Here is a 24,647-nt window from a genome sequence, read left to right as displayed (position 1 = left end):
ACTTGCTTTTTAGGTGGCAGCAGGCAATATCAGGTTTGGTTTGTTTATTTAAGAATGGAAGTCTTGTACTTCCACTAGTTCTATTTAGTGCTTTTCCTAAAATCAACACCTCTTCTTATACATAAACTAACTCCAGAGCATTGCCATCCTCCCTATCTTTAAAACATCAACTTTCATCATAATGCTTCATCTTCAACTGTAAAGGCTTGCTTTAAACAGGAGGAGCAAGTCAATTAAAAAAAAAAATCTTGCTTAGTGCTTGAGAAGCCAGTCACGTCACAGCCTCTTTGAAAGCCATATTTCTATTAACTTTAACAAAAAAACAAAACAAAAACAAACAAAAACAACAACAAAAAATCACATTACATTGATAATTAGAGTGAATTAGAGTGTTTAATTGCTGCTGTCCTTAGATGAACACACTGTGGCTGTTCTTTTTATCACAATCTTTGCCAGGAAACTAAATAGGCTTCCATACATTTTTAGCCAAACCCACTACAAGACCATTTATTTACTAAGCAAAAACAAACTTAAAAACCTACCTACGCTATCCTGGTTTAATATCAACTGGAAGCAGCATCTTCCATCCTGTAAAGAACACTTATATAGAAAAGTTTCCATAAGTCTGTTCTAATTAATCTCAGATTTGTTCCATATGCCCCTGATGTTAATCAAAAGTTTCCAATTAATTCAGCACTACCTGAATCACATTTTCATTTTAATTCAATAGCAGAATGTCAATTCTTCACATCCCTAGCATAACTACTTCATCCAGAGATACTGAAACAAATATTTACAAAGGAAGGCAACTGTTACCTAAGCTGCACACAAAGGAAAAGCAGAAGAAAAGATGCCTACTATAGCAAAGGTTAACTGAGAATTATCACGAATTGATGCTAAATACTTTATATCAAAGGTCCATTGAAATACACTGTCCAATACAGAGGTAAGCAAAAAAATATTAATACCAGTGGTTTCTGAAACTTCTGCCCTCTGAAATTTTATCCAGTTGCAACCCCTAAACAGAACAATAATGAAGTGAGCAAGCTCTCAATATTAAGCTTTTCTGTAATTTTTTTTTGAAAACAAAAGGCCTCATTTCAGCTTTCCACAGTAACAGCATCACAGTTCACAATTTTTAGGTCTTCTTTATACATTATCCGGTAGAGACACCCCTCCAGTCTCCTTGTCCCTAAATTAAAGCTTAGATTATGTATGATGTTAGTAAAAAAATATTTTAGTGGAGTTTTCACTTGCTGAGCGTCTGGTAAGGTTCAAGGCATTCCAGTACATACTTGGTCTTGTATGTGAAGGCTTTAGATCAGCAGGTTAATTTTTGGCTTTGCATATTAATCCTCCCTCTTTCAGACTAAGGGAAGATCAGAAAACTTTCAGTAGTAAATTCTGCAATGCTCTTTTGTGAAGTTTCTCCACCTGGACATATAAGAGAAAAGGGAGAATTTATGTTCCGCCATTCCCTAGTGCTACACAGAAATTCATCTCCCACACAAGTCTTTACCAAAGTCATACTTACTGTGGGGGTGAAGATGAAAGCTGCACACTTGTTAATGTTCCCAAAAGAACCAAAATGGGACAATGTGCAGTGGGAATCTTTTTAGCTTGGACAAGATTAGATGTCAAATCCACCAAAACCTTGAAGGCTCAGCCTCTGTGCAGACCTTGTGCACGGTGGTGCCTAGAGAAAGCCTTACCTATGGAGACGATGACAATAAGCAAGGCAGGGATCTAGAGCTCTTGCCATCCCCCAGCATCACTGTTGGCAATTTGACAGAAGAACAATTGCACGTCCTTCCAAAGGAAAGCAAATCAGAAGGCTGGCAATTTTGTCCCAGTGACTTTTTTTTATACCTATACCTAACATTTAAAAGGTGATAAGAATTCCCCAGTCCTGTAATCAATACAGGATGGATCAACAGCACAGCAAAGGAAAGAAGACTCTACAGTCTTCAGAGATGTGAATTTTCCTGGTGAAAACCAAAAATTATGAAAGGACTAAGTAAAAAGATTCCAAACATAAAATCAGTTTAAACATTAAAAAGAGGATGTATCCCCCCATTCTACTTATTGCTTAAAACTGTCTTCTTGGGTTAGGGAAAAGATGAATTGTGTGAGAACGTAACCTTTATAACCTACAAGTCTACCAAAGATGTTCACCTACCAGGATCAGGGGAGTACCACAATGCTAACTTAAGCTGTACAGAAACAACTTCCCCTTTTGTTTCATTTTACCTAACCTTGCTTTTTAGCTTTTAGTTGTATTTAATCCCAAAACTAAAAAAAAAAAAGATACCAACTTTGGACCCTTCCTAATATTCCTTTCTGGCACTAGGGAATAAAAAAGTAAATAGTTTTTTAAACAGCTCTAAACAGACAAAATAATCAATAGTTCACTTTTTAAATGAACAAGCCAGGCTTTTATTCAGTTCTAACAAACTAGTCAGTCTTTTTGGGTTAATATTAGAATTATGGCTTCTTTCTCTTATTTTCAATACCCTTGGTCATGCAGGCAACTCTTCAACAGGTTTCACACATCTCTAATTACACTGTGGATTTAAAACCAAAGCTTGGAGGTCCTAGCAAAATAGTCTCATCAGATTATTTTTGTCTTATGTCCAAACATGAGGGAACTGTCGGGAAAAGTGTGTGTAAGCTCTTAGAGCACAAAATATTGGGAGGTTTGGTTACAGGAGCCCAGAACAGGCATGTGTTCCACAGTGTATTTAAAAGAACACCAGGAGATTAAATCTCCTGTCTCCTAAAACTGTGGGTGGAGTGGTTTTTTGTTTTTGTTAGACTTGGTGTGTTTTGTTGTTCGATTTGTTTGCTTTGGTGGGGTATTCTGTTTGGGGGTTTTATTTGTTTGTTTTTAATCCTTTTAGGTTCCTTTATGTCATTTCCTCTAAACCTACTAAAGATTGTTAGAAATAAAGGGAATTCAAGGACAGATGATGAAAGCGATTAGAGGCTTAGAAAGACACAGTATGAGGAGTGATTATTAAAGTCTGCCTTGATTGTAGACAAGATGAATGGGAGGGATCATAAGATAGATATGGAAAATGAGAAGAGGCATTCCACAGAATGTTTTTTCATCAATAGAAAGCAAGTGAATTTCTGTTTGTTTTGTTTGGCATTTTTTACAGCGTAAATCTTTTATATGTGAAAACATGAGAATTAAATAATCCAAAAAACTAATGATTCTGCTGCTAGTCTCACTAAGGCTGAAAGAACAAGAAGATTGAAATTAAGCTTCTCTATTAATTTTTAAATAAACTCCACCTATTCTAGGTAATGTTTTTGTGTTTGTTTTTAAAATAAGAAGGATTCTTACTATTCTAAGTATGTTTTCCACTAATACAGAGAAAGTTCTGAATAGGCTCCAATGTCCAAGAAATCAACTGGGACTTCCTGTGTCTCTCTCTAATGCATCTGGTACTTGTTAAAAGCAAGCAGACTTCTACATGGACTTCAGATGAGATGCAGTAAAGGAATTTGTGCTTTAGCTGTACTGGAAAAAGATTTTTCTCTTCCAAAGCCATACATATAAATTTATAGTCCTGATAAAATATGAAGGATTCTTGTTCAGTAATGGGTAAGACATCAAGAGTAAAGAGCAATGTCCTGATCAGCAGATTAAAAAAGAGAGCTTTAATAGACCCTTATAGAGCCTTGAAAGGCAGTCCTGACACAGTGCTCTTGAAGCAAAAGTCAAAACAGCAAGGCATAGGTTAGCATAGCCAGGCTAGTTTGAGTATGAGGAATGTTAACTACTGCAATTACATAGACCTCTGCAGGGATTTACTGAGCAAGAAATACAGTGTAGCCAGGATCTGAACACGCTAATCTTCCACAATGCTTACTGCAAAACCAAATCCCTGAAGAAAGCACTATGACCCTTTTTGAACTATCATGCAAGCTACATTCCAGCAAGAGCAGTACTTTGTTCATGACAACTAAAAATACAACTCCTGTTCCCAAATCTTGTCCTACTTCATATCTTACATCCTGATTTTGAATGTTTTTCAAAGACTTGTATTTGAAGTGTTGCAGGAATCAGCTAGTAGCTGAAGTTAAGCACAGTGAAGCTGCAGCAACTGCCATTAGCAGAAAGGACCAGAAACATTTTACATGGCTGCATTGTCCATGGATTCTACCAGCACCACTGGAGCAATTTGCAGTAATCCAGATTACAATGAGCAGGTACTATTGGCAAATCTCCCAGATTAGCACCCCTCTTAAATCTGGAGATGGATGATTTTCCACAACTAAGGCAACCACATAGCTATAAATCTATACCCACCACGTAAAAGCACAGCTGTAAGGCACTAATTCCACTACACTCCAAGTAATAGTGGTTTCATGCCCCACTTAGTACTGCCATACACAGCATAGCTGGACTCTCTTGAGATTCATCTGAGGAAAAGAATATCCAAGAAGAGAGAACAGCCTCTCCCTCAAAATATTTGGCCTTCAGCAGCAGCAGTGACTTTCCTAAGTTAAGAATACCTCAGCTGTACTTCAATAAAGTATTTTCTCTCTTCCAGCCACTGGGCTGGACTTTCACACAAAAGGTGACTTATGGAGAGTTATTAGCAAAACCCACAATATCTTATACTTCCAATGGCCTCAAAGGAGAAGGCATTAAACAGACCTGTTGCTGTACACTGAAGAAGCTTTTTGGCTGCAGGAAAAATGTCTAAATCCCCTCAGACTCTAGCATTTACAAACTCCAAAGGGTATATTCACAGCAAATTGTTCTAGCACTTCTGCAAACTGAATTTAATGATGCCTTCCTACAGTATATACAGCAGCACATTTAGAACTGTCATTTTACCTGTCCAGAAAAATGGTGTCGCTGTCTCATAAAGAAAATCCTTAGATGGGCTTGAAAGACACATACAGTAACCTATAGGCTGGAGAATTCCTTTAAAACCCACCCACCTGAAAACTGGACTCTACCCTATGTTATACAGACTAGAAGATCCAGCCTCTACTTTGACACCTCTCTTTTCCCCAGACTTTATTAAATGGATCTCACCTTACTTATAACATGTCCTATGCTGGTACCAAATCCAGCTCCAAAGCATTCTTCACACAGCAGGTCTCCCTAGTCTACTCAGGCTCTTGAGAACTCCCCTACCACCTCTGTATTGTTGTGTTCGTGCAGTGCATTGTTCTTTTCCATCCATATTTGGGAATGGCAGCTTTAACTTCAGCTGCTTTGATGATTTTTATTCAGTCTAAATAAAAAACAGCATTATAATTTCTTGCCTTTTTTTTACATAATACTGGCAGTTCTTGCTGCTCCAGTGCATGACCATTTCTACCCCTATGGCTAGCCAGTAAGAGAAATGTTGAAGTTATCCAGGCAATTTACTCAGGAAAAATTCCAATTTGTCTAGACTAAGTACAAATAGATTTAATACAAGGTCTTACCATCACCTGGAACATACATCATGCTGTTACCATACCTAGCAATTATACTACAAGTTCTGTGATATCTGACACAACTTGTGAAGCACAAACCCTGGAGCATCACAATTACATACAACTCTAAACTTGTACAGAGTTGTATTTTTAGTCCTCATGGTCACAGGAAGGGAAGATGACACTAATTCTGATTAAAAAACATTCCAAAATCAGACAGCAGACCAATGCTTTTATAAAATTAAAACATGAGATTATTTTTTTTAAATTGTCAATACGCAAGTACAATAAGCAACACAGCATTAGCAATAATGCTTTACACTCTCAAGCAAATCAACTAATGACAGAGTAGAGTTTAACCCTTAAATATGCCCAAAATTATGAAGATACGCAACTTTTCTCCATGGCCACACTTAGGTAGGTAGTACACTAGTACACTACAGCAAGATCAGTGAAGGAGAAACTAATCAGTTAACTTTCAACAGAAAAGAATAAAGGAAATGCATAAGATTGTTAACTCCAATATGACTAGCATGTGTGTCCATTTTATAGTGTGAAGAGCTTTAGTAGTAATGCTACAAATGGGTAAGTTATGCAGTTTTAAAACATTTCATTATTCTGAAGCAATCTGAATCACACCAACTCCTTTTCATCATCACTGTCAATTAATGGGCTGGAGAGATGGAGAATACTGTTAATGCACAGTACAGGAAAAGAAAATCTCCAAACTCCAAAACCTTTACCTGAGTCAACCCCTAAAAAAGATCTTCCCTCACAAATAGTTGATCCTTACACTTCTCAAACCATAAAGTTAATTTGTTGTCAGACCCAAGATCTCAGCAAAGAAAATAGTATTTCTGCCAATATCCCAAGTCAGCTAGAGCAACCTCATTTTTCCTTTCCTGTAGTGCCTGGGAAGAAAGGGCCACTTTTTTTACACGTCTTTGAGCTGAGCATTTAGGTAAGAATTTTAAAGTAAAAAGCAAAGTGCCTTCATCAACAGAACACTTATCATAAAAGCCACTAAACACATGAAAGGATCACAAGCTTTGCCTATACATGTTTACGTTTATATATATATCATATGAACTAAACATAAAGAAAGATGAACTTGCCAGGAAAATAAAAACGATTTCATAAAGCCATACATCATAGATATATAATATATTCTTACTTTATCTCTAGAAACACACTGCTGTACTTTTTCCGTCAAGTTCCATTCCTGACACAGCCCTCTTTTAACTTCATAAAAGGAACCATAACAATTCTCTGCTGCCAGATACAATCACCTGTTCCGAAGTTTATTACACAAACCTTGAGAAACAGAACCAAACCCTAGTATTCACCACTGTGATCGAGACAGAGTCATGGCATTAAATCATCGGCGCTGTTGACTCTGGTGAGTAAGTGTTCTATTACACTTGTATCCCTCTAGTTTCGATTGAGGGGATTCCTCGAACATTGGTTTCTATGAAGTCAATATCAAGCCTCACTTCATTTTCCTGTACCACAAAGCGTTCAGAGTACGAACGTGAAAGAATCACGTAGGAGAAAACCTTCCCTTTAGATCGACAGCCTAGCAAACGCGGAGACCTCACGGGGAACGTGCTGCAGGTTGGCGGCTGCCTGTCAGAGCTCAGCACCCAAATGGCCCGGGCAGCCCCCGCGGGCCGCCTGCTCTCACACGCCTTACCCTGGTCTTGCGGCGCCGGTGCCGCTCCGGGTCCGAGTACGTCCTGTCCACGGCGAGCGCCGTGTCGCTGCCCGGCATGCTTATGCTTATGCTTGTGCTTGTGCTGCTGCTGCTGCTGCTGCCCCGCGCCGGGCGCGGTGCCGCCCAGGGCCGCCCAAGCACCAGCCCCGCGGCCGCGGGACTGAGCGGGATCGGGATCGGGAGCGGGATCGGGATCGCGGCCGCCGCTCGGGAGCGCCGGGCACGCCCCGCCCGCACGGCCCCGCCCGCGGCGCGGCCGCTCCCCAGCCCGCACACACCCGGATCGGCCCCTCGGCGCTCCGGGTCCCGCCGCACGGACCCTGAGGGCGCCGCGGCTGGGGTGACCCTGCTTCCAAAAAGGAAGGACGCCCGAGACGGGACGAAGCGGGGAGAGAGCTTAGCCAGAGGGAATGGGCCAGACGTCCCTTCGTGTGTTTTATTTTCAAGGCCGTCGTGTCTGAGAGGACAGCAGGAGCCGGGACACGATGATCTCCCAGAGGAATGGCTGGACAGAGGGATGACAGTTCCTCCTGCTGACCGCCGCTGGTTTGGGTCCGATCCAGGTATTGGAGGGAGTTACAATCAATCAATCAATCAAGCAAGCAAGCAATCTCCACTCGCCTTAAAACAAACCTAGACCGTGTGGCTACAGTGAAACCTCACAAAGCACAGCATATTCTAAAGGTTCAGAAGTCCAAAGGGGAAAGAAAGGAAGAAACCAGAAGTATTGTGTTGTCAGTTTTGGGCAGACACACTTGTAAGGTTTTGACCTCGGTAGCGTAAGGTACCCTGGACAGAACTGAGTACTGCTGCTTGAAAGCCCTTGATACCTAGAGGTTTTCACAATAAAATGTTATAAACATTCTGTCAAACCAACTAAGTAATTAGGGCTTGCATTTTCCAAAGTGGTCAGTGGAGCACAGCAACCAATTCAGCCCCGTTTTCTTCATTCTACAGATGTGAGATAGATCCTTCAAGATCTTGCCCAGGGGAGCTTCAAGTGATACTTCAGAACACTCAAGGAAAACTTGTTTTCCAGGGCAGGCCAGGCAGGTACATGCCAATGTATTTAAATTCCTAGGAGTTGAGTGGAGTTTCTGACTGATTTTCACATTCATTCGCAGACTTTCTATAGTGAGGAATGCATTTAAGTGACACTTAACACATTTTAACCCACTGAAAAGTGGAGATATTGTTTTATAATCACTAAGTTGTAGAGGAAATGTACTTCTTTTCCTTTTGGAAAAAAACAGGCTAGTTGAGTTACCACCTCTAATTATTACACAAGGAAATCTTGAGTTCCTTCAGGCCAACTCCCTTGTAAGAGTAACAGGACTTCACCTTTTAAGTACAGTTGTTATCATGCTCATGCACAAATCACACTGCTTTTCTTCTCTAGTTGGAGACAACAGTCCCAAGGCATGTGGGTATATAAACATACTTAAATATCAACATAGCTAACTATCCTAGGAGGACCTTGCAGCTTTAAAAAATATTACCCTGTCACCATTTGTTTGTTTTTTTTTATTGGAATCATATGTTCCAAGATATCTACTGTCAGAGGTTAATTATCTGACATAAGATCCTCCTTGGTGTTTTCAACTAAAATGAAGGTCTTCATATGAAATGAGGTCTTCATAAATGAAAGACCTGGAATTCTAAAATAAAAAGAAATACTATACCTCACCTTCTTGGCAGGTGTTTCTTCTTCAACTGTAACACCAGTTTTAACAAAGTTACCCCAAAGTAAACAATGAGTGGGTTTAAAGGAACGACTATTTTCCTAAAGCAGTATTCAAAGTACCAAGCTAACACTAGATACTGCACACAGATGGTGACTTGCCACCCTTCCTATACCTCTTATGAAGCTGAATGAGTTAGCTGAAGTTAAAAGGCTGCTGGGGGGAAAAAAAACCCAAAACCAGAACAGAAATGGAAACTGTTTTTTCAGTCCTTCAGCTCAGACATGAACATTAATTCATGTGCCAGAGGGTAAGGAACTCTGGAGGTAAAGGTGAGTAAAAAATTAAATAGCCAAATTCTGTGGGGCTTGGGGTTTTCACTGAAGAAATAATTGCACATTTCCAAACAGGAATGTGTGGTTTTCAGCACCTAGGATGAAACACCCTTATTTCCTCAGAAACTTTTTTTTAAGACTTGCCAGATGCAGTTGATCAAAGCATAGAAAGGGTAAGCAGTTGGAATAGGGACACATAAAACACGGCGACTGCTTGATGTTTTAGTCATAGAAGACTTATTATAAATCATACTTTATTCAAAAGTTTAAGAGTTTTATTTACATATCAGTCTTATTTAAATAGCACCAGCAGACTAGCCACAAAATGGTGAAACTTCTCTTCCAGATAAAAAGAGGCAGGAATATGCAATATATATTTAGAGGTAGTATCAACATACATACTACTATATTTACAAAGAAAGCTCTGTCCTAATGTAGCCTCTAAGAAGAGAACATAATATAGCTGATCTTGTAAGACCCCAGTGCTGCATGAGTCACACCTTCCAACCAAGCCTGTAGATCTGTTGCTTGGGCACTGCTCTCAGTGGTGCATACCACAAACAACAGCTCCCAGCTCCTGTGCCAGCAGTGCAAGCCCTGGCACTGGGCTGCTCCTGGAGGAGCTGTGACCACGGGACAGCAGGCCAGTCAATTAGGAACAACTGCTGCAAGTTAGAGCAGAGGAGAAATAGGTGCTTGGGCAGAGGCATCTGTCCCACAGGTCAGGAGAGTCCTTCCACACGAGCTGAATTAGAAGCCATTGTAATTTTGATGACAACTGCCACATATAAAGAAATGGTTCTTTTCATATTTGGACTTAAATCATCTGCATCTTCAGCATTTATGACAAACTGTGGTGCAATGCAATTCTCTGACCAAAGGCTGCTCTTTTCCCCCTCTATCTTTCCTTCTCACATATGTGCCACTAGGTCCTTCCTGAGCTGGAGCTTGTTCTTATCCTATGGCACATTTACAGAATGCATTTCATTTGGCTTGAACAAAGACCATCTGCCCTCCTCTTGCATACACAGCTGGTTTGTAGAGCTCTCCTTCCTCACTCCAAAACAGAGACATGACACCCTGAACGTGGCAGAATACTGCACAGCACAGTACTACTGAGAGCTTCACTGGGTACTTCTCTCACTGTTATTTTCAAAAGCCCACAAGAGTTTAAATAAATGTACTTCCCACACACTGCACCTGCTCTCAACTGAACCTTAACTCCACTGAAGTAAATTCTTCCAGATAGAGGCAGGAGCATGAGGCTGGACTCACAGTGACATAGACAGAAATAGTAGTCCATAGATTCATTCTCTTATCCTTTGTTCTTCCCAGAAATTATTTTTTAAATTAATTTCTATGTCTTAAATGAATGATAAAATGTTAAATCGTTTTGGCCACCCATTCTGCCAGTTTTAAAGGTCAAATACCTCAAAATCCCTCACTTAGTGCCCAGCTGACAGTACCCATTCTTTTCCAGTCCTTTCCCTCATGTCAGCATGCTGGCATGATCCACAATGCTTAACTCTTGGTATTTACATTATTTTGCCTATCTTTTTAAAGTGATCTTTTAAAGAATGATACCTGTTAGGTCTAATTATACTTAAGATCATTGCACAAGAGTAGTATTCACCACTGTATTTGATTTTCAGAGGGACAGACATCAATATTGCGTTTGCCTGTATCGCCATGTTTTAAGAAAATCAAATCTCTGGAGGTGCAGCAGAGGCACTGTCCAAAGGAAGCCTGTCAGCTGGAGCCTGAGCTTTCTAGAGATGATTCCTGTCTCACTCTTCCCTTCAGGAACTGCATCTTTGCCATCCATTTTTTGTCCCATGACCATGTGTAATACTTGCACAGCAGACACAGCACTCCCACCTGCAAGCCATAAATTTTCCATACTGACTTACGCAGAGGCCACAGAGGGAGCAGACGTGCCAGTGCACTTGTGGGATTGCCTAACAAAACCCAGCTCCCACACAATGCACTCTCCTAGATGGTGTCATGCACCCACACTGGGAAGTAACAAAAAAAACTCCAAACAAATCTTTATAGAGGTGTAAAACATGGAAACTTTCATTTGGAGGCTGGCTCAAGGTTTGGCCCCATTCTCTTTCCAGTTTTATTATGAATTGATCTTGGCAATTTACTTTACTTCTTTGGACTTCTACCCTATCTGTAAAAGGAGAAGCACAGCATGTCTTTCTCATTGTGTAGAACCTTGAGCTCCTCCAGAATTAAATGTGCTATTATTAAATATTGTGTTCTGATGTTCAGGGGGACAAATTAAATATCTGATGTCAAAGGTATGTTGGCAAAGATACAATCAGGAAGAAGACGAAAGTCCCTTTTCTCATAATGGTAACATCTGTACTCTAAACAGGATGCTGGGGCTCCTTTTGAGAGACTTTTTAACTTGTCCTCCAAATCTTTTTCCAAAAGGTTTCATCAACCAGCCTCTAGGGAAAGGGTCTACGTGAAAAGAGACTGTTAGTCATTTCCAAGTCTGAAGGCATGTGGCATAGTGCCGAGTGGCACTGGTCTTGCAGTTAGCCCTGAGTGCATTGTCACAGTTCTCAATTCCTCTGCCAAAGCATGAGCCTTTCACATCCACAGCAAAGGAGATATTCTGCTTATTTGTACCCAGCACAAACTACCATGGGATCACGCTAAGACTTGCAGATTGTATTGCCAAGCTGTGACAAGGATTCAGAAGATGTTTATAATCATTCAGATATCAAACTAAAATTTTAAATCAACCCCTCTCCTCCCCTGTCCTTTCCTGATTAAGAAATGTTTTATGTGCTTTCACAATAGAATAGCTCTGGACACTCTGTGAGTATGCTTTTTCCACACAGTAAAAAACTGCAAAACAAAACTTTCATGTATTAGTGAAATGCACTTATAGGGAGTGAAGTATAGAAAAGCAGGTGAAAAATGCCAGTTCAGGGTAACAGAAATTCTCCTTCCTTTTCCTTTCCCCTGCATACTATTGTGCGTCCCTTGCTGTGTGATGAGAGGCAATTTCAAGGCCTTTCATCATTCTCATACAACCTAGGAAAGTTGAGGTACATAATTCCTCACTGCTGCTGCTGAGTGACAGCAATAGTGCAAACAGTACCTACAGGATGGTGGCAGTGTTTTGCATTTCAAATGTGTGAATAAGAGCCACGTTTCTAGCAGACTGAAATGCCAACTGTTTTGTATACATAAGAACTCACCTGGAGCACAGCTATTTACATTAAAGACAGTCCATGTTGCAGAGGCAAGTGGAGAATTCTCCCTCTAGCAACATGAATGGTTGCTGCTCATCAGCTTAAAAATTTTCTTCTGCCTCATAGTATGTGATTTGTGGCTGCCTGAGAATGAATGTATACAGCCTCTTTATTCCAAATCAGCACTTTGACATTGTCACAAGGCATGCAGGACCAACAGCTGCAGCCTGCTGGCACATAAAGGTGTACCCCCTTCCAAAACACAAATATGAACTTGCATCCAAACCATTCAGGCTGTTGCCAGAAGACAAACAGCCTGAATCTCCTATTACTTCATATTCTGGTAGTTATATCAGGGCAACATTTTTTATTCTCAAATTAAAACAAGCACACTAGACATAGCCCATGAGCATTAGAATTGCTCTTGGAATGTGCCACCCTAACCCACTCTGTGAGCAGCAGTGCCTGCAATCCCTCTGAGGTGGCATGTAGCTGGGTAGCTGACATCTGAGCTTCTAAAGGCTCTGTAAGGTAATACACTACAGCTTTCACCCTACTGCTCTATGGCCATAGCTGCACAGAATCCCAGCTCAGTCTGTGGCTGAGGGCTGCACACAGAGATAGCAGACGGTGCTGGATAGGAACCTGTCAATTTTATTTATCTATGAAGTACATTGCATGGTGGTGGCTCTGTATAATTTATGTCATGCTAAATGTGCGACATCAATTATTTCCATATGAATTGACAATGTCAAATGCAGAATTAGGACTCTCTTGCCAGTCAACCAGAAAACACAGATGGGTTATGAGAGGACAGAAAAATTAATCATTATACAAGTAATCCTACACCTTGTCCTGGTGAGAGTTGTTGCAACATACGCCTTTGAGTTCTATTACAGTGACTATCTACAGAGATGCAAGTTACAGAGACATGAAGCTCAAATTCCCTTACTAATGTAAAAGATAATCACCTACAATTCATCTAACTGTGGAAATTTTCCACATGCCTGATTTTAACAACAAATACTTTAAGGGCAAGAAATTGCCAACAAAAAACCCCAAAGCATAGCATAGATATTTCTATTATGCTAAGTACATGGGTATCAACCATTTTCTAATAACTATCCAGCAACACACTCCCTTTACATATCTAAATATAGTAATATGTCAGGAAGCCACTTCTGGGTTATTACTATATAATTTTACAGGACAGCTTTCAATGAATAAAGTATTTGCTGTATTTGCTTCCTTTTTCTATTTTTATTGCTAACAGATATTACATTTTACTTTCATATTATAATGTTTTTTATGGCAAAGATACAGGTCCATTGATCAAAGTCTTGCCAATAGCTTCAATATGCAAGGCCTTTATAACATATTTCTGCATGCTCCACAGCAGATCCACTCACTACTACTGTTCCAAAGACAGGAGCAGAGCTTTATAACTTCTTGCATGTTAATATTAATTCTTAACAATATTAAAACTGCAACACCTATATGCTTTAGTTTCTGCACATGACTATACAATTTTGAGTATTGGAATCATGTTTTAGATTGGAATTTAGATTTAGTGAATTTAGACATGAAGCTATTTGACCAGAGGCCAGCCATAAGGTATAACATGACTGTTATTTTTAACTGTCTGGGTGTTATTAGATGCTTCAGAATAGTCTATAAGATATTTAAGCAGAAAAAAACCCCACAAATAAATGTGTTTTTTAAACAATATTCATAATGATTCTTTGGGACATTTAAAATCATTATTTAGTAAGGTATTATTCATTACAAAATTTGGGGAACAGTTTCTGACAGGTTGAAGTCTTCTGCTTCATTCTTTTACAACCAATGAATTATATGAGATACCACATACCACAGCACCATTTTCTTATCCTTGGGACCTGAGTTTAGCAGGAATATATACACAGCAGCTTATTTTGCAATATTTTTGGAAACTTGTATCAACTGTATCAACACAGCTAGAGTCCTAGTATTTTAGGGGGAGTTTCCCCTGAACTTCCATTACTGGAAAATGTTACAGCATGAAATCACTAGAAAACAGAACATCAAAGACACAACATTTCTCAATAAAAATTCCTATTCTGCTATATAGCCATGCAATTTTCTGGAACAAAATTAATGCCTTTATCATAGCATCAACTGCCAGCATAACTGTAACCAATATTTTCTTCCTAGGATTATATGTATGAAGGGCAGGATTTATTTTTCCTTACCAATACAGCTACAGCATCTTGATGAAGCATCTATACATAAAGCAATCCTAAGGTAATAGAAGCAAAGAGAACCTCAGTGTTCACAGACCTGACAGGACAGGAGAAGACATCCTGCAGCAGACAGGCTGCTCTGGGGATGGAATAAACTGAAACCCTCTTCCCTTTCAGTGCCCACCAATGTACTCATCACCAGCTGGCACTGAAAAACGAAGCTGTCCCTCTTCTTGCCTTAAAAAAAAACCAAAACAAAACCAGTTTTGGCAGCAGGGTTTGGGTTGGCTTGATATGGAGGGCTGCATAGTAGTTGCCTCTGCTTGAGCTACGAGTAGCTCCCCCACTTCTGTTTTGTAACCACCTCAGGCTAACCATTTTACAGGTATCAGAATTTTCAAGCCCAGACAGAATAAAGGCATGATGCTATCAGCAAGAATCTCAAAGAAAAACACTCATATATCCAAAGAGAGGAAAAAACTGTTATAGGCCTACCAGTGTTCATTTACAAGGTTCCCTTAAATTTATTTTTTTGTGTGTGTATATCTCACACATATACAAAGCCTTATCAACAACTTTATTTTTAGTATTGTAAGGGGACAAATTTAATGTTCCAGCTTGTTCATTCCGCTAACACATTTTATTTCATGTAGATTTTGAAACACTTGTAAATGAGGAGTCTCAGTAAAAAGTATTGGTGCAATATATAAACTAACAGCAGCATAAAGACCATAAAAGCAACAAGGCATACATCAATAGTAATCAAGAGTTCTAGGGCACAGGCACACAAAAGTTACTACACAGTAACATAGCACATTACATAGTCCTATTGCATAAATTAAGACAAACCCTTCAGAAAAAAGTGGTATCACAAACACATGGAACATACTTTGCAATCTGACCCTCACCAATTCCAAAAATTTTCAGCATTTCAATCACAGGGGTCTGATACAACTACAGAACAACCAAGTATATTCATTTATTCTTCATTCTCACCACAATCTGGCATTTCTTACAATGAAAGGTTGTCTTTTTTTCTAAACAGTATATTTTCCCACATTTTCTGTCCTTTGAGATATCATATCATAAACCTTACCCAGTCTGAAAACTTAACAGGAAAATGTTTCTAAAAATTATTTTTCATTTCTGCCACAAGTTTTCACAAAAATAACCCACCATTTTTCAGCAGTTCAATTTTGCTACACTGAACTGGCCGGTTGGTGATGTCAGTGTGGAAGCAACCCATGCAAGCTGCCCATGGGCAGTAACTTGGGCACAGTATTCAGACTATATATTTAAGCTGCAACAAAAACCGCTGATTGCTTGGTTGACACAGCTTCAGAGTTAGTATGTAGAACTGATGGCTGGTAGCCTGTATTGTTACCTGACTATGTATTATCACCACAGAGAGATGTATCTTTAATGCTTGTGTTTAGTCTAGAATCTTATCCTTTAAAGTTGGCTTGTAATTTAGATTCAACAATGGTGAGCTGCTCTGACAGCTGGTCCAGGTGAGAGCTATTTCTGTCAAAACAAAATAAATTATTACACCGTGAAAATACACATGTCTGAGTTTTATTAGCTCATCTTCTACTGGCACATCTACTCAAGCTGTGGTGTTGACTCAGGAAAGTGGGCAGGGAATCATGCCTCAGGGCAGAAGGCAGAACATAGCAGACGTCAGAAGTAAAAACTAAGGCTGATCATGCAATTACATTCTTTGCTGACAAATACTTAATTGTGTCATAGCACATTGGGTATGTGTGTATCCAAAGGCTCTTAATGTAAAAGACATGGAGTCAAATCTTAAGTCATGTGTGACTTATGAAAATTTGTAAAATCATGGGCACCCCAAAATGAACTATTAAACCTTTAAAATGAACTTTTTTTTTTTCCCTAATAGAAACTTCAATAACAGCTTGAATCAGTTAGGCTTCAGAAAAATAAGAAACAGCTTTATCCAAGCAAAAACCTAGCAGGAAGCTTTAGTGTGAATTTTCTGGTAGAGCTGAAATCAGCAGTTATATCTGAATATCATAATACCAGCTGCTGAAACTAAGATGAGGGAAAGATGAAAACTAGCAGAACTGCTTGAAGGACCAAAAATGCAAATGTGGCATTAGAACATCTGTGTAGATAAAGCATCATACATAAACAATTATGTGGTTTTCAAGAAAAGAGAAAAAACCTTTCTATATAACCAAATCGCTGACCCAGCAGAAATATGTTCATCTTCTCCAAAAATGAGTCATCTCCAGGAGATGCTTCACTAAATCTCTACAAACTTTCCCCTTTGAAACTGGTAAGTTTGCTACTGATAAGTTTCCTTTAGTTATCTGGATTTCATATGGTCCAAAACTACAATGCATTTATTTTTCTAAGGCACCCAACATTATGAAATGAGGGTGTCATGCATACGCAACTCAGCTTCACTGATGGAGAAAAGAAGTAGCTAAGTTCAACTAAATCAGCAGGGAATTCTTGTATTCCTCTGTAGTAAATAGAGACAGCAGCAAATAAACATTAAAAAGTTAAACAATGTCCCTAAGCATTCAAATAGCTTGAAGTGAATCATCTTCTTAAGATGAGAATAAAAACAAACAAAAGTTCAGCAACTCTCAGCATGACATCTTCAGCCATCTCTCAAAATCATACAGCAATTTAAAACCAGAAGAGATTAACGGAGCCCACATCATCAGGTTTTCTCCCCACAAGGTATGCTCTGTATTTACAGATAGTTTTTTATGTTCTCGCTGCATGCACAGAGCTGAACTTGCTGCAGCTTGTTTGCTTTGCAACGAACCTTTTTTTGACTTGTTTCCCCCAGAACTTCTCAACATAACCCTCCTGACCCTGAGCTTAGCTCAGTTGTCAGAGTGTGATGGTAATAATGACAAGGTCACAGGTGAGATCCCCATATGGGCCATCCACTTCAGAGCTGGACTCCGTGAGTCTTGTGGATCCCTTCCAACTCAGAACGTTCTGTGATTTTGTTTCCTTTTGTAACTTCTAAACCTGCACGCATACAAATGTGTGTTGGCAAATACATGCACATGAACATTTCTCACTCTCCTAGTTTCCCTATATTCCCCAGCAGCTGTGAATGACACTTCAGCAAACAAATCCCCTCATCCCTATCATCAACATTCTCATATTGCCCTGCAAGCTCAGAAAGAAGAATAACACTAGACAGAAAACTTTGAGGTTAAAAATATACTGCTCAAGCTCCCTTCTCTTTGTTCATTAGATATTCTACAGACATGCATATGTATAAACACACATTATTAATTTATGCCTCCCCAGTGCTTACAGCATTTCACAGGCAGAGTGAGCAGTCTACACAGTGGGCACAGGGAATACCTACATCATGCAGCCCTGACTTCAGTCTTCCAAAAGGCTGAGCAATTGTTGGCTGGGCACTCTTTTGGATGGACGGTAAAACAGGGAAGAGAGCAAAGAATTCCTTTGAGAAAGGATGTACCAATCTTCATACATTTCTACCCCAAAAAGAAAAAAGTAAGTGGACTTGTTCTGCTTGTTACTGGTTGATTGGAGAGGTTTCTGATCTGATTTTTAGTAATCAATTCTTGCAAAAGATTTTTAAAATGAAGTTGTGACAAACCTTTTGATTTTTGTGAACATTATCAATTTTTAACAATTAAGGACCCTTTCAAATCACTTCTGGTATGGCCAATGGGTTTTAATTCTATAAATTGTGGGCAGGCATTAAAGCAAGGAAAAAACAGTCTGGTAATTGGAATGAGCAAGTGCTTCTAGTGCTCTGCAGAACCATTCAAAGAACTCACAGCACATTGGTCTCTCTAGTTTACTACAGTCCTGCTACAGATGTGCATTAAAATTCTGGTATCAACCACTAGTAAATTTGAAATGCTTTTCACTACAAGTTCCATGGCACTTGGATACCTGTGAATGTTAGAAATGGAGCTCTCAGTTACACTTACTTGTGTGCATCAAGCTAGAATCTATATACATAACTCATATACGTGCACATATACACATCAATACATGTATAGATAGTTACATACAAAATAAAGAATATGCAATAGCATCAGTTATTGAATCAGAAATATGAAGTCTTGCAGTTTTAAGACTGAGCAGATGATATGTTTTCATATTACTAGCTGGGCTGTAAGCTCACAGGAGTACTTCTATCAGAACAGTGTCTCAGGAGGAGGGAAGAAATACATAATTTGTTCTAGCTGGCTTTTCCTAATTCCATTTAGTAGGATTTAATTGAATAAGTGCAGAAAATCTACCTAAGGTTTATACCCATGACGACAGTTTGTTCCCTGTAAGAAATTTCAGAAATATGTCTCTAGGTTTCTGTATGTATGTTATTTTCCTGGTTCAAATTGAACCATAGTAATTAAACTGATTTTGATCATCCAGTATTTGATCAGAGTATAGTGCCAGTGCTTTGACAAACTGGGATTTCTACCCCCACACATCACAATTTAGTTAGACCTTTTAGATTATGCTGTCAGTACTGGTCAGCATCAGTCTCTGAAGCAGCTAAGGCAGAACTTAGTGCATAGGTAAGACATCTGCTGCAATGGATACTCAGGACTAATTTTTTTGACTTCAAATTTCATGCAGATTTTCAAAGACACCAATGTATTTATACGAGTACTGACTACACAACAGGTAAGATTGGATGTGACCACTGGAAGTCATCCACTCCATGCTCCCTGCTCAACCTAGGGTCCACTAGAGCACATTAGTCATGAGTGTGTTGAAATGGCTTCTGAATATCTCCATAGAAGAAGACTCCACAGCCTCTCTGGGCAGCCTGTTCCAGTGCCCAGTCACATACACAGTGAAGAAGTTCTTCCTCTTTTCAGGTGGAACTTCCTGTGCATCAGTTTCTGCCCCTTGCCTCTCGTCCTATTGCTTGGCAGCACTGAGCAGAGCCTGGCTTCATCCTCTTGACACCCTCCATTCAGACACTTATACACTGAAGAATCTGATGACCTTCTCAGATCATGTGGCACATGGGTAGAACATGGAAACTATTTCCAAGAATTTAGGAATGCACACATATAAGTCATTGACTTAGTTTATGGCCAGTGGCTCTTTCATAAGGTTATTTCAAAGGCACACTAGTATTTTACTAAATTATCCACCACTCAGGGCTATAGTACAAGTACCATTTGTTAAAACTTAACTTTTCCAGGAAAATCTACTTGGTCTTTTCACTTCATTTTTAATCTGTCTTTCCTCAAGAGAGATCTGGAGAGTATCAGGGTGAGGCACTAGCAAAATAATAGAAAAAAACCCACCAGAATAAACTTTCAGACATGGTCCCAGTACTAACACAATAAACAGGGAGCTTGAAAGGCCTACCCCTCCTGCTGCAACCTTTTATTAACATTCAACCTCAATCTTTCTACACCCTTGGATTTTGTGGTTTACTTGAAGACACATACAGATCAACCACATCAAACATACATTTGATACATTCAGAAATCTCTCTAAGTCTGAAGGATATTTCTTATTTTATATATATAAATTCTTTGAAGCAGTTGTGCTTTAGTATAAACCAAACAAATACATTTAAGTGATACTGCTAAGCATACCCTCAATCATACTCTCCTTGGAGCAGAAACTCTTGAGCTCTGTGTTGGGCTCCATACCACCACCAGGTGCATTGTCACGTGTTTTTGCACTGTCAGAACAGGATAAATTTCGCTCCTCAGACAATTTACAACGAATCTCACTTCTGTCAACTTCTCTAAAAGATGGAAGACAGTGGATGGATGCCTGAGACAGCTGAATTTGAAATAAATTGCAAGAAAGATAAGTGTTGTTAACTGGACTCTTCTGCTGAAGGCTGATACCTCAGCTGTGTACTGATGGAAATCCTTTGTCAGCCCAGATTGGTTTTGGCCATGCTATGTCATTCAAATGTTAGAATAACAGAAATGGGGTTATTTTGTGGCAGCAGCCACTTTTCAAGGGAACTTAAAAGCATGTGAGCATTGAGGAAGTTATAACTGATGCTAAACATGGGAACAAATCTAAGCAATCTGCTGTGTAGGTGATACTGCAAGACACAAAAGCTTACCTGAAATAATCCACCCCAGCTGTTGGCATGCTGTAATGTAAAGGTGCCATGTTTTAAATTTGCCCTGAGATTAAAAGACTCGACGTAAACAATCTGCTTATATTTGTGAAAATTTATTTGTCAATGTATATCAATCACCGGCAGCCTAAAAAATTAAGACCAGTGCATAGTGCACATTTTGGCTGCAGTGCTGGCAAAAAAAACTGTGCTTTTTTATCCCAGATGAGGGACAGCAAACTTTCAGTTTGACATGGCTTCATTTGCTCTGGAGTTAAACATCTTATCTTTCTGCCAGCAAGAGCAGAAGATGAGGGGGGCTGGGGTGGCAGATGTCACCTACCATGTACTGAGGGAGTTGACCTGCAGGTGCACATCCTGCTTTGTCCAATCACGGAGTGGGTTAATAACTCTGCTGAGAGACACAGTTGCCTGCACTGATAAGATATGATAAATTTTTAAGGAGATTTTTTTTCTGTTTAAATCTGCTTGCAGACTTATTTTCTAACACCAGCTACCCTGGATATATGCCCAGCAAGAACTGCGTTACACCAGTTCATCTCAGTGGGGAAAATAGGTGCACCGCAGGTAGTTCCCCCTAACTGTTGCTATGTTTTTCAAACATTTTCACATTACAGGACCCCAGGGACTGTCACAAAAGCTATCTGGGCACATACAATTTGATGATGCTTTTCCAGGTGCATTTTGACAAAATGGACACAAGGATGGTGACAGAGGAACCAGCTCAGCATATGAGACTTCCTTGGAAGCCTTTACACAAAAGCAGAGATGAATCCTATGTAAGCACCTGACAGACAAAACAGGGGAGCATGTGGTACTTGGCATCTGCTTTTGTGCACAGGGGAACAAGAACGGAAGAAGGTATCTAAAACACTTTTCTGCTTCACAGGCAGTCTCCTGAAATAGCTGCTACCTTCACCTTCATCTACGCTTCCCAACAATGAAAATAAAATGCATAGCAACAGGAAAGGAAATCTTCAGTAACCTTTCCACTCCCAAGCAACGGGAATATGCATGAACACTGTATTATGCCTTAAATTTTTTATTTAACTTGAAATGTCTGTGTAGCCTGCAACAAGTCATTTACCTCACAAAAATCTCTAATCCCTTTATAGCTAGAGACATTAATAAAACTGTGATCCAGAAAACCGTTCTATTGGTTTTTGTTTACATTACCTTCCATTGTTGCAAACATGTTTCTCCTCTGGAAGACTTTATTTTTAAGCCCTGTCTTGTACAATCATCTGGAAGTATGGGGAGGAGAAAGTGATAGGATGTGGAATAGCACAGGGGAGGCAGCAGCAGTATGGGAAGAGCAAGAGAAGGAGGAAGGAAAATTCGAGCAGTGGCTCTATGCTTGCACTCCTCAGAGCAAAAAACACACTGTTCTTTCAGTACACAACCATCATTGTTTTGAGCTCCCTGGGGTAGAGCTCCTGTTTGGAGCTGGCTGGGCTGCTGGGAGGAGCCCAGAAAACATGGCAGCAGCCCGTGGCACACGCAGCATGGAGCATGAAGCAGCACCAAGTGTGACTTTTGGCTGCCCTGCAGAGCCAGCAGCCTCTGGGGGTGGCAGTGGGGCTGCCACACCAGCACTTTGAGGGCTGCCAGCTCCATCAGCGCCATATCTGGAGGATGGATCAGATGGAGAGGTGGTAACTGAGTGGCCGTGTCACAGGCTGGTTAGCTCTGCCAGGGGACTGTGCCATCTTCCAACAGCTGAAACATAATCTCCTGATCCTTCCCTTAGATAACCTGGAGCACAGCAAAAGACAGACGCTTGTCATGGAGAAAGCTTGAGGCAACACCTCCTGGTGTGCTTGTCCTGGGCACAGAGCCCACCACAGCCCAGGAAGGAGCATCTCTCCTAGAGCTGCAGGACAACGAGCTGGAATGTGGCAGCACGGCAAACACAGAGGTCTGTAACTTGCTGGAAGATGTTCTGATGTCCCCTATGAACCCTGTAGCTTATGTGTATGATCAGCCCATGCTGTAAAACTGAGAAGGCACAATGAGTTTTGAGAACATTACTGCTGGCCTGTAAACCATTTATCTACATTGTAAAGCACAATTTGGGGGCACTCATTTTAAACTGTCTCATGGCATTTTGAAGTCATCATATTAAAAACTCCACAAACACAATAGCACAGATCTGAATCATGCTCATGCAGACACGCAGAGAAGTCAGCCTCAACTTCTAAATAACCCAGTAATTCCTTGCCCAGCGATGACAGCAAAGGCAGTGTTTCTCAGACTCTCCCTTTTTTATGATCATTATGCAACAAAGTAATTGAGGACAGCTGAGGTCATAGCTCTATAACTGAATTCAAACCTTGACAACAGAAACTGGTGTCTGATCTTTGGTTCACAGTGAGGTTTTTAACCTCATTTCCACCCACCACTACTGTTATAAAATTCCTCCTGTGTGTGTTGGCTGCTCATTTTTCTTAACCTTTGGAGGCTATAACGTGGTTACTTCATGAGGCTGAGCTCTAAGTCTGCCAAGAAGGTCTATGGTACAAAGTACCTCAGGTAATTTAGGATCAAAAAAAGATAAGACCTATAGGCTTAGTCTTTGCTAGATTTTTCCTTACATGACTACTGAATTCAACTACCATAAAAGTTTTCTTAAACTATTTCCTGAACTATTTAAGGCTGTAGAGCAAAAATAATTGAAAAAACAGGGATGAAATATGTCAAGGATAACAATTTGCTAACCTTACAGAACAACAAGTCTAGTCAGGTACAGTGAATCACAGCATGAGAAACCACAGATGTGCTTGAAATAGACTTTCTTTTACTATGACCTGGGTAACAATACCAACAGATGTGGAATTTTGGGGTTTGGCTTCTGGGATGACTAATACTGACAGATCAGAGCAGCAAAGTAGGTCACAGAGTCCCCACCTCACCTGCTGCTCCCAGCATCACAACAGGCTGACTCTCTTTTGCTTTGATTTCACATATTAGTTTGGCACTTGGAACTATTTCTTTTTTTTAGATAACTCTCTTACATTTTACACAGAGTTTATTTTTCAAACATTTTAGTCAGTGGATTCAGGTGCACAACAAATGGTCCCTGGATTTACCCTGATAAGCAGAAGAGCTGTAATTAATATACCAGTTAAAACAGTAGCACGATTAAAAGGACAATTTTCTCTGAGCAATGGGCATTCACAACCAAATGTAATGATTAAATTTCTGCCAAAATGTTCTTTATTTTGAACTACTGATAGTCAGCAAAGTAGCTGGAATGCATAAATTAGACTCACCCAGAAAATAATATTCTGGACAAAGAGTTAATCTAGTGACAACTAGAATTTTGAATTATTTATCATTTCTCCATTTTGTGGAATTTAACAAAAATGCCACCACAGATAACAGAATATAAATAGAGCTTAGGTTTTTCTATTCAGTTAGCATTGCCTCATCTAAGGCGAACTACTTGTGTCAAAGAAAGACCTTATTTAATTTTCAGTGGGCCAATAACCCAAGTAATAATGAAGCAGAAGAAAAATTGTGATAGACTGCAAATTAAGAACTGTTTATTACTTTGCGCAGTTGTTCACAACGTTTCTGTAATCCTAGCTGGTCTTCATCCACTGCAGTGGGAAATCCAGTGTATCATAGTGCAATGACCAAATGAAGTAGCTACTTCTGGCACTTTAGCTGTGCTCCCAGTCAAGAACAGAATTGATAAAGGCATTGTGCAACCCACTGAATGCCACATAAACACCTGGCATGCTGCTCCAGATCCATTAGCTGTGGACCCAGCTGCACCTCCAAGAGTATTTCCAGAAATTCCATGTTTCAGCAGCTCATATATTAGATGCCTAAGGTCTGTTCTGAGCATACCTGAAACACACAGCGTGTGAGCCCACAAGCAGCTAGCCCCAGCAGGGTGCCTCATGCTGCTGCTCATGCTCACAGC

General features: G+C 39.9%; 1 protein-coding gene across 4 annotated transcripts in view; it reads right to left on the bottom strand.

The window, feature by feature from the left end:
- LOC131592182 (transmembrane and coiled-coil domain protein 3) overlaps positions 1-24,647 on the bottom strand; it is a 124,684-nt gene that overhangs the window by 32,172 nt on the left and 67,865 nt on the right. The window contains exon 1 of one of the 4 annotated variants that reach the window (XM_058863515.1): positions 7,139-7,396. The exons of the other annotated variants lie outside the window; for them this stretch is intronic. Within the exon in view, the coding sequence (XP_058719498.1) occupies positions 7,139-7,216 (78 nt within the window). The 5' untranslated portion in view covers positions 7,217-7,396. Of the gene's footprint in view, positions 1-7,138; positions 7,397-24,647 lie in introns of those variants that run through there. 4 annotated transcript variants of the gene reach the window in all.

The sequence above is a fragment of the Poecile atricapillus genome, chromosome W, assembly GCF_030490865.1.
Source record: "Poecile atricapillus isolate bPoeAtr1 chromosome W, bPoeAtr1.hap1, whole genome shotgun sequence".
Taxonomy (NCBI): Eukaryota; Metazoa; Chordata; class Aves; order Passeriformes; family Paridae; genus Poecile; species Poecile atricapillus.
This window is presented reverse-complemented; position numbering and strand designations above follow the sequence as displayed.